At 37.0% G+C, this 14,946-nt stretch overlaps 1 protein-coding gene across 2 annotated transcripts in view; it reads right to left on the bottom strand.

Annotated features, from left to right (window-relative positions):
* The window catches only part of PDS5A (PDS5 cohesin associated factor A), an 81,115-nt gene that overhangs the window by 44,473 nt on the left and 21,696 nt on the right, over positions 1-14,946 (bottom strand). For both annotated transcript variants that reach the window (XM_054202292.1, XM_054202291.1), the window contains exons 3-6: positions 2,884-3,087; positions 2,356-2,442; positions 1,458-1,555; positions 838-964 (exon numbers count right to left, since the gene is read on the bottom strand). In XM_054202292.1, coding sequence (XP_054058267.1) covers positions 838-964; positions 1,458-1,555; positions 2,356-2,442; positions 2,884-3,087 — 516 coding nt within the window. The remainder of the gene's footprint in view (positions 1-837; positions 965-1,457; positions 1,556-2,355; positions 2,443-2,883; positions 3,088-14,946) is intronic.

Below are 14,946 nucleotides of genomic sequence, written 5' to 3'. Positions count from 1 at the left end.
ACCGGAAGGAAAGCATCAGTGACAGTTCATGAAGCTGACTGTAAAGGGTGAATCTCTGAAAAACCTGCTGAAGCAGCTGTGTAGTTGGGCTAAGACAACACCTGCATGACAGCAGCAATCTGCCAGGAGGGGCTCACATAAGACTCCTCTAGGAAGAAGCAGGGGGTGACTTCTAGTGAGTTAAAGGGATGCTGAAGTCTGCAAAGGGCAGGATGATTACGGAACTCGCAAAAGAATAGGGAGCACTAAAACCAACCAACCAACTAACTAAAAAAAAAAAAAAAAAAAGTACACCACTTCAGGCAATAATTAGGTTTTATTAAAAGGGAAGGACAGTGGGCAGGGTGGAACACAACTAGGGAGGTGGAGGGGAGTCTGACTGGCAAGCTGAGGCAAGCAGCAGGTCACCACAGAAATCTTGGTGAAGTTTCTCCCCCCCCTTTCTTTTTTTTATTTTAAATAAAAAAATACTTCACATCTTTTCAATTAAAAAAACCCCAACAAAGCCAAAAACCAAAACAACCAACAACCCACAGCCCTTAAGATGTAATGTCTTCCTTATTGCATATTACATTTGCTTGAAAATATTTTATTTCTGTTTCAGTAGAGAGTTCCTGAGGTGGCAAGTAGCAGAATCTCTTGATACTGAATAATCTAAACATAGCTAATGAACAGCATCAAATAATTCCCAAAGGAAATTTTGAATCCACTGTTAACAAGACTGGGGGCGGGGGGAAGGTGTTGTGATGGCTAAAGTGTGTGGAGAGATAAACAAGCAAAAATAAATAAAAATTATTGTTACAATGTTATGCTACTATAATATTTTACTTTGCAGACCTTGTGTGCAGGAATGAGGTTAATCAAAATGGAGTCCAGCAGCTCCTGAGTTACTCCATCGCCTTCCATGATGATAGAACTCATCAAATCCAGCATGTGCATTTGTACCTTCTGGTTGTGGCTATTACTAAGATGATAAAGAATATTATCAATAGAAAATTTTCAGACCCTGACAAATATTAACAGTACTGTTAAGAAACAATGTCTAATGCCGTCCAGCTTGTGCTCCCTTACACTCTCCACATCTCAAAACTCCAAGTTATTTTATGTGCCTTTCCTCTCTTACAGAAATCTTCAAAACCCTACAACACCCTAGCTTTGCATTAAGAAGTGAAACAAAACAAAATAAAAGAAAATCACAACCATGGAAATACAAATGTAGATAAATGAGTCAGAATGAAGTATATTCTTGTAACATGGACAAGAAGTTCTAAAACACATCTACTTTTAGAAATACACCCCTCCATATCGTCAGTAATTAACATTCAGTTGCTTTCCCTTTATCTCCTTGTTTGGAAGAACAGTTCTATTCAGACGTATTTATTTGTGCAAGGATTCAGTCTAACCCCAAAACTGATGATATTTTGACAGTTTAATATAATTGAGGCAATTCGACTTACTTGATAACTGAAAAAAGAGTCCTAAAAAGCTGAATAAAAATTTCATTGCAATCTTCCAACTCAAAGCAGATGTTGTAAGATTTAACCCAAGCTAAATTCTAAAACAAAAATAGGATATTCAGGATATTACAACTTCACATTAAGTCACATAAATATAATCATGTTAGTTACATTTTTTCTATTTAAGGAAAAACATTATACAATAGATTGTAAACCCTTTGGGGAAAGAGACTGGATATTTGCTTTGAATATAAAGAGCTCTTAACACAAAGGGGCTTTGCAACACACATCCAGAAAAAAAACCAAATATAGGATAACCTGATTTCTTATGAATAAAAGCTGATTGGCAGAAATTGTTAATAAGTCCACGTTTCTAGACTTTTTCTTCTTCATGCTATGAAACAATACAGTTTTAAACATCAATAAAAGGTTTACAAACAAGATACTGTTTCTAAACACACACCGATAAATCACCCACGTTTCTTGTCAAGAGTAGATTTTTCTAATTTTTTTAAACAAAAATCTTATATTCCTCCCATCATCAATATAAGCAGATTTGCATTTTAATCAGCATTTGAAATTCTCTCTTGATGAGGTAATACAACCTTAAGGGTGCACGATACGAAAAACAATGTATAGAACTGTAAGACAAAGGCTAAATGTTAATAAACACCAATCGTTTTAATGTGTCCTCAACTATAGGCTGCATGAACTTATTAAATGCAAACAGAATTATAACTGCTAAAAGGAGCAATGCATTGAACTTTAATGAGTTGGTGTGATTTACAGAATAAAAAAAATTTCCCAGGCATACTGGCACATTTGGAGAAAGACTGATTACATTTCTTAGGCTTACAGAGCAAATACCACCTACTGAAAGTTACAATTATTGTGTTACCTCTAACAAGTAAAAGTATCTGTTAAATTGAGGGCTCTTCGTGTCCTCCAAGCCTTTTAATTGTCTTGTAATAAACAAGAATATGTCCTGTCAAAAAACGATAAAGTGTTTACAAGCTTGATTCATAAGAGAGTAAAAATACCACACTTTAGAAGTGACACCTACCCACATTTACAAACTTATGATACCGAGAACATTAAATTGTCTTTTTTGGCACTGACAGAAAGCTATCACCGATACGGATACTGGTTATCTAGTGTTCTTTAACACATCTCTGGCCCTTAAAGTACTACACTGATTCACAGCAACATCTCATTCAAAGCAACACTCATTCAAAGCAACATCTCTTCAATAAAACTGAGCATCAGTATAAATGCAAGTAAACAAAAAAATTTCTCAGTTTTTTGTTTTGTTTGGTTTTGGGGGTTTTTGGGGGGAGGGGGGAGTGGTGGTGGTTGGGTTTTTTTTTTCCCCCTCAATAAGAGAATGAAGTAGGAAGAAAGCCTTTATTTTATAAAGCATTTTTACCTTAAGTTTGTCATGGGAAGTATATGGAGCTTCAGGAGCATAGATACGAAAGATATCAGCCAAGCAACATGCTACAAGGAGGCGCACATCTTTATTGGGATTCCTGAGGAAGAATTCAGATGCAAGGTGCAAGGCTAACGGGAGATACTGCTGCTTCTCATCTTCTGAGTCCTGGTCCATATCCATGAAAGTTTTTACCACCATCTGAAAAACACAGGAAAAATGAAACATTCAAGTGCTTTCTGATTTTATTCCTAATTACTAAACAATACTTTCTAAAAAGATGCAATGCTATCAATATGCATTCCATTGCATAATCACAGTACTAGAATTTTTTTGTTAGGACAAACATCAGAAAAAGAGAAGTGTTAATCTGGTACTTAAAGGCTTACTGAACTCAGTATTTTAAATTAAGACACTGAAAAATGCTTTTGCAGCTCTCCTTATTTTGCCAATCTTAACCTGAGGTGCAGCACAGAAACTGGGGCACACCAGTGAAGTCGGAGACAGCAGCAATTCTTCATCAAAGCTGTCCCAGACCACTTCAAAGTGAGAGCTTGCCTCAGTACGGACAGTGCGAGGGGCTGCAGGCCATCTGGCCTAATGTATGGGCCATATATGATGCAGCTGCTTTAAGAGCTCTGCCAAGACTCGAGAGGAGCCTAAGAGGCCAGTATTATGCTCTGCCTGTATCAAGGCACAGAGCTCAAGAACTACTTTACATATGCACAATCCTTTTATTTAGTTCAAATAAACTAGATACCACATAAGAATTTAATCCCTCATGTAAAATATGTCTAACACTGCAGATCTATTCTTTATGCATATCCCAAACTGCATCTATAGCCTTATCCGTATAATGAAAAAAAAAAATAAACAAACTACGTGGTCTCCTTGTTTCTTCTAGTGCAGCTAAGAACTACTAATTCTGATGAAATGCCACCAAGATTGCTTATTTTTATTTATTACACAACCCCAGTCAAATGAAACATATCAACATAATGATTTGAGAAAACTTACGTGAAAATTTAGTTTGAAGAAATAAAAAGTTGCCAGTTTAACTTTTGGAATAGGGTTTGTTAAAGGATGAGGATGACTTCTAGGATGTAAGCACAGAATCAGGAAGTGTGCCACAGGTTCTTAGTATGACCTTAGTCAAATCAGACTTTGTGTCCCATTCCTCCATGTCACTCGAGAATCTTTAGAGTTAAAACTGTGACAGACAGCCATATTGCATACCAGTTGGACTTAGTATACCCATTACACACATGCACTATACACAGTACTATACACAGTATACACATTAAAGAGATGTAAAAGAAAACACAGAATTATAGATCTTGATGGGTCAAATTTGCCTCTAGACTATTAACAGTAAAACACAAAAGGAGACTGAGCTCACGCAGCTAATAAACACATCTTTTGCTCTTACCACAATTCTTTTGTTATCATGTCATTCAAATGATACTAAGGTTGCTCCTCCATTACTAAGCATGCTCCTGCTGCCAACATGAAAACACTGCCTTTCAGCTTTACCTCCTTCCTGAGTTTTGGAACTCAGTTTCAACTCAGTAGATCTTATAAATTAAAAAAAAAAGGTTTGACAGCAAACTCTTCTACATTGTGTTACTTAAAACTCCTCCATTTCTCTAAATGTACAAGTACATTCCTTCCTGAAGCAACTTATAGCAAACCCAAAAATCAGGAAAGAAACAAGAGAGAAGAACAAACAAACAAACAAACAACAGAATAAAAGAGAACTTTACAGCCACAGACCATAAAAATCCAAATTCTACCCGCACTGGCCTGTTTCTCTGAACATATTCTTAAGTTATATTTTGAAGCACTAGCTGAGAGGACAAAACTATCCTTCTAGTGACAGTACAGGTCTGTCTGTTACAGTGTCACACATCATCTGTCCTTCCTAGCTGCCAGAATTAAAAAAAAAAACAAAAAAAAAAACAGGCAACCCAGCCTTCAAAACCTACCAATTCTTTCAATAAGGCTTAAAAAACAAACAAACAAAAATAACCAAACACAAAACAAACCACACCACCAAACCAAAACCCAACATGATGCAAAGCCAAAAAAAACCAAAACCACACCATGCTCTCTCTGCTGATGGCAGGACAAAGAGTAACAGCCTTGGCTTTCAGCATGGGATTCAGATAAGTGTTACTAAAGGCCTTAAGAACAGGGCAGAAAGGACTAAAAGAGCTGTGGATCCTACCCTGGAGACTGATGATAAACTCTGTCTGTACCATATAAACTCATACCACTAAAGTTCCTTTCAGTCTTTCTACTAATGGTAAAGACAACATATATAAGCGATGTTTTGATCTTTCTCATAAGCCCGATCTCCTTTCTCCCTATGCAAATCGTCAGCTTCATAACCAGAATACCCTCCTATACCCTCCAAGAGAGACTGATCTCTCTCTTCGGGTTCTCATAGTCATATGACAACATGCATAAATCCTGCATACATCCCTTCTCTGATACGTCAAAAACAGGCAAGGGGTAAGGCACCATGGTGCTGTGAAAACTCACACAACTTTCCCATTCAGTAACAAAATGTTAAGATATTCTGTCATTAAAGTAATGAAACTAGTCTTTGGCACTGTCTTCCCTGTTTGAAAACACACCAGCCTGACAGATTTTCCTATGTTGGTCTTGTATTCAGAAGGAACTGCCAACAAGTATCCATAAAACCTTGTTCTATTTCCCTGCAAAGCACTCCTTGATGTTTCTTTTCTATTACAAAACAACACTTGGTCAGTAATTGGGCCATTGGCAAGCTGCAACTGCTATTTAACTTACTGATCTATGTTTCCTCCATTGCTTCTTTATAGTCCTTTACCTGCATGTATTTGTGTGTTCTCTTTTGTTTTCTAATAAAGTCTTCATCCATGACGTTCTGTTTATAGCACCCACAAAAAAGGAAGAGAACACTGTCTTCGTCTTTAACTAGGATCTCAGATACCAAAGCAATACAAATAATGAATAATATGTATGGGGTATACACAAAATATATAGTATAATGCAAATCATGAAACTAGTACATAAAGAAACTATAGAGGGCTATACCATGGTTAAAAAGCATGACGTAAATTCCTGCTAGCAGCAGGACACATATAAGATTTGGGGGAAAGGGAATTAATAAAGACTTCCATTTAAGTACAATCCATAATTCTGTTGGACTGTCACCACAGTTCAACAAAATAATTCTATAAATTCCTTGAATATATGCAATTAACTATATCTAAAATCCTACAGCCGGGGAGTAGTCTCTACAGCCAAGCAACTACTGGCACTGATTAAGGTATTACGCAATAAAATTATTTCCAAATGCTTGCTGATCTACATATGAGATTAATTGTTTAAACACAAGAAAAGGAAAAAAAATCCAGACATTAAATACAATATGTACTTGGCTCTTCACACTTGCTAGAAAGCCAAGAACTCGCTCAGCATTTCACCAGTTACAGGATTGGTGCTCTGATAGCACAACTGAAAAATTAGTTATCAAGCAACAACCAAGTCTTTAGAAGTACAAGTTATTTTATGTTTGATGAAATCACTTATTTGTTATAGAACCACATATCCTTGAGTACAACACACCAATCAACAACTGTTCCATGATTTCCTGGGGTACTTCCTTCTTTCTCTCCACAGCCATCACTTGTCTTGTTTCCTCTAAGACAGGAACTACCTTCCCTTCCTCCCCCCATGTTTATACAAAGTCTTGCTCTAGGACTACAGTTCACAAATACATACATAATACAAAGAAACGAAACTACAACATACTGCAAGTTCTTCTCTGTGTTAAGGTCTGAAAAAGCAAAGTCACTTCTAATCACCTGGGACCGGTATTGCTTTGGATACACAGAACCAATAGAAATATTAACATGTAAAGTTAAGCATGCTTATCCAGCCCTTCCCAAAAATCTTTCTTAAATTGTATTGTAGTCACAGTTCCCACTCTTTGTACATTTCCTACAACTCCATTAAATTTCCTGGTACAAATTAGGGGCTATCAGGGAAATTTAAGGGAGAGAAGAAAAAAAAAGCAGTATGCAAGTTGCATGATGCCTAATAAATATTGATAACATCTTATGAAGAACTGCTCATAATTGCTTCAGAAAGATTTTCATAGTTAAAATTGTTTAGCCATACCACTGCAATACCGGTATTAATTATGACAGGTAGAAATTGATCTATTAAAAGAATCTGCTAAGGAAACAGAAAGCCTGAAATAAACTCTACATATACAAAAGACTAAAGGTCCAAATACTTTAAAATTTTTATTTTTTTTAAACCCAAACTGGAAGCCACTCATAAAACTAGTGACATATGTAAACACAACAATGAGGGAATATGACAAAGCAAGTAAGGCCCAAAAAATTCAAGGCTGTGGTTAATATTTTATTGAACCAGGGGGAAGAAAAAATACAACTGCAGAGATGAGACGTGAATTGCTACCGCCAGACAGATTTTAGTACAAATATTTTTTCCAGGAACCTGCATGTTAAGAAAATCCTTACCAAAGTTATACATCACAATATATGTGTGTGAATAGGTGCTCTATTAAAGCAAATTACATCCAAGATGTGATCCAAGCTATCCCTCCTTCTAATTGCAAAAAAAGCCCAAAACAAACAAAACCCCACTCCAGTTCCTTTTTGTATTGAAGTTTTCATTTTAGGTCTAAAAGGAGTCTCAATTTCCCAATGTTTCAATTCAACCATTAAATACATATTTCTCCAGCAGAATTAAGTAGGTATTTCAGAGTTAGGTATTAATCATTATGACGATAAACCAGTTTTTATTTCAGGAAAAAGTGATTTTCAAGTTACAGTACTATTGTCTAACTGAAGTCTTCCTGTACAGTCAAAACAACCCTAGCTAGAGCATTTATATAAAACCCTACAGATAGTTTCCACCACAAAAAATTCTTACTGTCTTCTGTGCAAAAAGTAGGAGACAGAACAGTATTATTTAAATGTATTAATGTAACATCATCCATTATTTTCCAAACAATTAAGCACTCAATTTAAACAATAATTGCTAGCAAATGTAAACAAAATACAGCTATTCACATTTACTATTAAATTCATTCTGCATTGGTTTTGATTTAATGCATCTCCATTAAGTTATCACATACTGGTACTTCAGTTACCGTGCAAAAATAAAAGTGTTAGAACTCTTCTAGAAATTTTCATTATTGCCTTTCTACCATACTACCTTGAAATTCTAATTATCAGACCAAGATTTCACTTGCCCAGGCTCTGCAAACATGTACGTTAACTGCTCTGATTATAACATTGGAGATGGTACAGAAATGCAAATGCCTTCATTCAAACTAGCAAGAACAACGGTTAAATTAAGACTGATAAGTCACTCTCAGCACATTATAAGCGTATTGAAAATTAAAGAATTTAAAGGTTTCAGGGAGGCGTTCACCTGACTGCACAAAACACGCACTGCGCAAGCCAGTCACTCTGGGCTACCCTTTCATCTGTCAGAGAGAAATGCACAGACCGGGACTGAACTGAAGGACAGATGTCTATGACGTTACAGACCTCAGCTCAGTTTTGCCCTGGAATTCTCCGTGCTGTCCATGAAAGCGGTCAGTGTGACTAGATGCCTGAAATGAAGTGAGATGAACTCCACCTGCAGCTTCTTCTGAGACTGTCAGCCTTTCAATTGCATTGAAACATACACCAGAGGTTGCCAAAGCGTTGTTCACAGCCTGCCCACACCTCGTACACAGTTTGCATGTGGCCTGTTTTCAGAGACAGTAAATCAGCGCGGTCGCTTGCCCTTATGTGACTCAGCTGCATGTGGCTCTTGTGCAAGACCTATGCCTCAGTCAGGAATACTAAACTTTTGCTCTTCGAATCCTGGTTTGCATTTATTGACCACGCAAGATTTAGGTGTATGGTTTGTTGGATCAGAAAGCTCAGCTACTGTGGAAACATACTGAAGGTCCCAGTATTATAGGGAGGAGAGCTATACAAACGCAAAGAGAGGACAGGGTAATTAGTGTAGACAAAGACTCCAAACAGTGCTTGCAGAGAGGAAGAAGCAGCCAGATCTAGGAAAGCCTTGCTGCAGGTGGCAGGACAAACACAAACCTCCAAGCTAGTCACAGAATGCGGAAGATGTGTGCAGGTTGCATCTGTTCTTACAGCAGCTTATTCATAGCATTCCAAAGAAGTAACATTGAACACCCTTGGCTTGAAAAAAGACCAGGGAAGGATACTCAGTATCTAACAATCCACCTTGCAATCCTCAAAACATTAAATTTGACAGCTGAGAGAATTTGATACCATCTACTGTTACAGGCATAATATTAGAAGTTAACTTCAGTATTGAGATTAAATACAAAAGATATTTAGAAGTAAAACTTCCCGAAATTGATGAGAGTCCAGATGACTCTTCCGGAGCTTGGGCAGCTCAGGGAAAGATGTTGAGTGAAGGCTGAAATCAAAGTATACCCAAATGCTGCAATTTTCAACAGAGCATTTCTACTTTTTTCCCCTCTCATGGTTTCAGTAGTATTATGGGTGACCCTTACCATTAGTTATTAACAATAAATTATGTTGTTTAACTAAGACCTAATTGTAAAACATAGGAAAATCCACAAACATGCGTATCTGGAAAAAAATACTTCTACACTGTGCAGATTTAGGACGAGAAGTCTTGGTCTCCCTCAGATGTAGTCCTGTCTATCAGCCAGAACCACCAAACAGGGAAAAATGTAAATTATTGTGTGGATAGAAACAAAATTAAAGATGTCAAAATATTCAAATCAGGAGGACCAGATGATTCTTATTTTGGAATCTTTAAATACCTGACAAATGGAATCACAAAACTTGGAACACAGGTTTTGTTTGCTTTTCTTTAAAAAAAAAAGAAAACAAAAACAAAACACCAAAATCAAACAAAAAAAGCCAACAACAACAAAACCACCACACACAAACTAACACCCGAAGGGCACCAACTGGCCAGAAATTGGCAACTGTTAACCTAATTATCAAGAAGAAGATCCTGCCAACACATCCAACAGGCTGACATCGACAAACCTTTATAATACAAACCTAATTTGGAAAGGCTAAACAAACACAGAAGTTAAGAAAAACAAGGCAACACGCAAAAAAGGAATTACTTTGCTAGCCTGATACACTTCCTTTGATAAGATAATCAACTCTCTAGACAGGGAAGAACATGACAGGCAATTTGTCTGAGTGTCAAGCGCAGCATCACACTGAGCCATGTGGAAACTGGAGATGTTGGAAAAGAGGACACTTAGCCCAACAATGTCTCCTTAGCCCCCTCCTAAAGTGTTAAACTGAAAGCACCTTTTGGATCTGAATGAATTTATTGGTGGAGAACGGTGTTATAATTGACCCTATTTGCTGTTTCCATAAACAACTGTGGTACAAGAAGTAGGAATGGAGTGTAATGACAACAGTTAGGGACTGGCAGTAGAGGACAGGATATCATATGAGAAGAACAGAAATACCAAGAAGTAATCATTGCGAAATGATCATATGCTTAGTGCTTAAAAGCAAGAACTTGCGCTATTAAGAGCTTATCAACTGGAAACAACAGGAGAAGAGAAAGATGGATATTTATTAAGCAACTGTAAAGAGATTAAGAGCCAACAACTGGCTATGTGCATGAAAACAATGAAAATGCAATTGCAGGATATGACAGAATAAGTACTTCCAGTCGAGGAAAGGAAAAAACAGCAATATAACCCATGGAATGCTAAAAATACTAAATGCTGATTTGAAACACATCACTTAGGTCTCATTACCCTCAGTGATGTACAAGAAGAATTCAAAATGGGAAAGGTACAGAAGGTAGCTACTAACGGAGTCTCAAAAGCCTTTTCTTATAAGAGGACATTATGAGACTTCTATTTGCTTAATCTACCAAAACAACAGCAAAAGGTCTCTCTTTTAATATGCTTTAAATACAGGAGTGACATTTATGCACTGGAAAGAGATTGCAAGTAGAAGCGAGTAGAAACGGGCCAACAGCACCTCCAGCCTGAGAACTGGGGCTGCTTTCTGACTGTGGAAGCATACGCTCTGGAGCACCGTCACCTTGCAGGGTGTTGCTTCATGGCAAACAATTCCTTTTCAGGGTCCACATTTATTAAGAGTCATAGCTAGACAGAAGCAGACGCACAAATCAAGTAAGGGGCATATGTGAATCATAGAAACAATGAACTGTAAAGAAGTTGATGGATTTTTGAGAAGTTTTGCTGTCGTCAAAAATGAAACAAAAAGTATCACTGCCTTCCTGATACTGTTAGTAACTCCTGAAAAATAAATTTTATTGCCCAAATTCCTCTAAAAATTCTGTATCTATTTTATACTCTCTGACAGGACATTTAACTGGCTCAGAATAACTCAGAGAAAAAAAAAACCCAAAAGAGTATGCAAAGCATATTGTACGCTCTTTGGGGCAAAGGCTGTTTGCTTCCTCCTTTATACACTGCTCACCAAGTGAAGGCAATGACCAGGGTTTCTAGATGTGACTGCAGATGTATTGTAAGAGATGTAAAGCTTATGCAGGAACAGCAATGGTACCCTGCACAGTGATACTCCTCCAGGCAAACAGTTGAAGCGGCTGTTCTACCCCTTGGGACTAACCTACACTAGGCATTCCTTTGGAGGTTTGGCCAATGAGCCAAAGAAGTCTTAGACTTGTAATTTACCACTATCTTCACACTGGTAAAACAGCATATTCTGTATTATTTTACTTACATTGAGCGACTCAGAATATTTTCCAGGAGCCCAGATGTTAAATTAATCTGACATATGAAAAAAGCAGAGAAACTGACTACTACTTATAATAAAAACACCATACTGAGCAGTTCCTGAATTATTTGAAGCAGCTTTCTTGATACACACATTTTTAAGTAACTACATAATGAATATAAACATCATACACATACAGTATCATAATCAAAACAAGACAAGTATTGTCACCAATTTGGGAGAGAGGTTGTACAATTACCCGCATGTTGTATCTCCATAACCAACGCACATCAGAATTCCAGTTCTGCTATAAATCTAGAAGATTCCTCAAGTAACATAGATGCAACAGATGCGGGCGGGAAGGCGAATAAAACGAGAAAAATCAGATACCTTAATATAAAATGTCTTTCACAGCACAAATTAGAAAATGCTATTTAAATAGTGGTGGAATATTTTGCCGTGCTATATCAGTCATGTAACGTTGACATCTTGATTACAATAACTTGTACAGACGGCTGCAAAGAAAGGTTGCAAAAAAGTATGCTTCCCAAGATTACAACAGCACAAAAGGAAGTACAACGGTGTTCTTCCTGTCCAGCAGAAGATAATTCTAATACGTTATCGCTTCATGTGATAAATCTTGTACTCTTTGGCCATGAACAAGCCCATCAGAAAAATCAGATTCATGATGTGCAAAGAAAATACTACATGCCTGTCCTTATGACTCAAATTTTGACAAAATACAACATCTTATTCAAAACTGAGTCTTTTAGATGGTATCATTGACTTTAAATTTGTACTGTAGTAAGACTGGAAGATTCAAAACCATTTTTATAGAACCCCAATTCCTTCACTACTATATCTAACAGTGAGGAGCTTTCTTCCCACCAAGACAAATGACAATTCAAAGCCAAATCTTTTTTTTTTTTTTTTTTTGGTCTTTAAGCAGGTACCACTATGCTTCATGTAAGAACATCCTGTAAGTTCATTTATGTCCACTGTTGTCACAATATGAGACACTTCTCATCTCTCCTCTCCTTTGAAACAGGGAGTATTTTAAGCTGTTAGAATAAAGTTTAAAAAACCCCACTCCTATCAAAACAGGCTGTGCTTCTGTTTGTTCTGAGGACATTAAAAATTGTCATTAAGGAGTAAACAGATTATAATCAGCTTTAATGGCCAGGAATTTAACAGAACTTCCCTTGTAACCCACTGGCTGGAGTACTATCTTTCTTACAGTTCCGTACACACTGACAGGGCAAGAAATACCAGAGGAAGATGAAGCACAGGCAGAAATTCAGACCTGTTTGCCAACCAGGAGTCACAGCAATACATAGTTCAAGTCCCTCTCCCAGTAGCTATGGTTTTGGTTCCACATAACATGGAGATCCAGTTGAACCACTCACTGCCACCATCTCCTTCTCCCTTTCCCATTACTCACCCTGTCCTGCTTCCGGCCATGAAGTGCCACCACATATTTTGCACTAGCCCCAACACTTGTTGAATAAGTCCATGAGTCAACTTAACCTACTAATCTGTCTGAAAACCTCCTCAGAAAAAGTCACAGATAGTTTTTTGACAGGCACAGTCAGATCATAGACAGATCTGGTATGTTCCAGAGCCAGAGAAGGGAAGGCAGATAGAATCCAATGGTCAAGACCAGGGAGAAAAGAATAATTTAGCTTTCTGGTACATAAACACTTAACGAACAACCTAATAGTGATGCAAATTCTTAACCTTAATACTGACAAGCACGTGAAACCTAAAAAAGGCAGCTATATCCAAATCCTACTGGACCTCCAGAAAATTTACCTTTACCTCTACTCATCAGAAACTGGCATAAGATATGATCACTGATCATTTTAAATTCAAGGTCTCAGAAACATGTTGTTAATAGTAATTTCCAAAACTTGTACCCAATGTATCAATTCATTTATTCATTTTAATTTAATGATATATTTCCTGGTTTTGTATTATGATCTGAGACAGCAGAGGTTCCCCGTTCACCCTTCTAGAACATCACTTTTACTTTGCCTTCCCGGTTCCTATTATTCTCATCATGTCCTCATCTCATACCTTTGAAGGCAAAGGTTCACGAGAACAGCAGTATTGCACAGAGCACATTCACACAGTATTCAAATGAGCACACTTGCCTAATTTATATAAGCGAAGCATAATATCCATAGTGTTTACCATCTGGCTCCTTACCCAGCATTAAGTTCTATTAGGTTTTTTGACAGAAGCTGTTCAGTGACCGATTTCACTGGGCAGACTAGACTGATACACCAGTCTTCCCTGACTTAGTCCTTTACAACTTCATAAAGACAGCAAATAGTTCTGTTTTCTCTCACTATTCCTCACCTTGCTTTTATTGTCAGTAAGCCTAAAAACTCCCACTGGACTCACCCCATTCACTTAGATAATTTGACTTAATAGCAATTCTGTGAAATCCTCCTTGCTTGTGATCAACCAACCAACTCACCTCATCATGTTTCCTGTTTCCCAAGCAGCCTAAAGGTTTCCAAGTGTGCAGAGTACTAGCTAACCTTAGTTAACTGTACGGTTTGTCATTAACAAAAATTATTTCTTTAAATCTACTTTTTGTTTACTATCAGCTTTTGATGCATGACAATACATGGCTACTCAAGACCTTTTAAAATAATTTTACTGTAAGAAAGGTTGAGAAATATCGCTAATTTGGCCTTGCCATATTGAAAACCTTTAAGTAATTTTTTATCCTAGTTTTATATTTTCATTGAGGTTTTATGACAGAAGCTATAACACTGTGGATCAAATAAAATGTTTTAACAATGTATGTCTATTTCTTCTCAAATAACAAGAAGTAAGAGACAGTGCACGTATTTATCGTCACATTATCTCTTCATACTCATGCTACTCATCACCTTTTACACATCCAAGATTTGAGTGTGGTGCCACAGCACCAATTTTTATTTTATTTTTTCAAAGAAATCCAGTCTTCGGCAGTATCTAGTCTTCATTACTGGAAAGATTTGTAATGGGATCCTTTCCGATTTTCCTGCCAAAGTCTAACAATTGTTTAAGTACTCTAAAGAAAGTTCATAAATTAAAAAAACTGAAAGTCTTCGAAGTTCCCAGAAACTTTGCTTCCACATATACAGATACATCACAAAATAGTATTTGCAGAGGGACTAAAAAGAGCTTATTCTTTAAACATTCTAATGATAATTCAAGACATCATCAGTAGAAGCATTTCATTAAATGGTCCTTCTCCCCTAGGTATACTAGCAAGTGTTATATACGGCTGGGG

The sequence above is a fragment of the Rissa tridactyla genome, chromosome 5, assembly GCF_028500815.1.
Source record: "Rissa tridactyla isolate bRisTri1 chromosome 5, bRisTri1.patW.cur.20221130, whole genome shotgun sequence".
NCBI lineage: Eukaryota > Metazoa > Chordata > Aves > Charadriiformes > Laridae > Rissa > Rissa tridactyla.
This window is presented reverse-complemented; position numbering and strand designations above follow the sequence as displayed.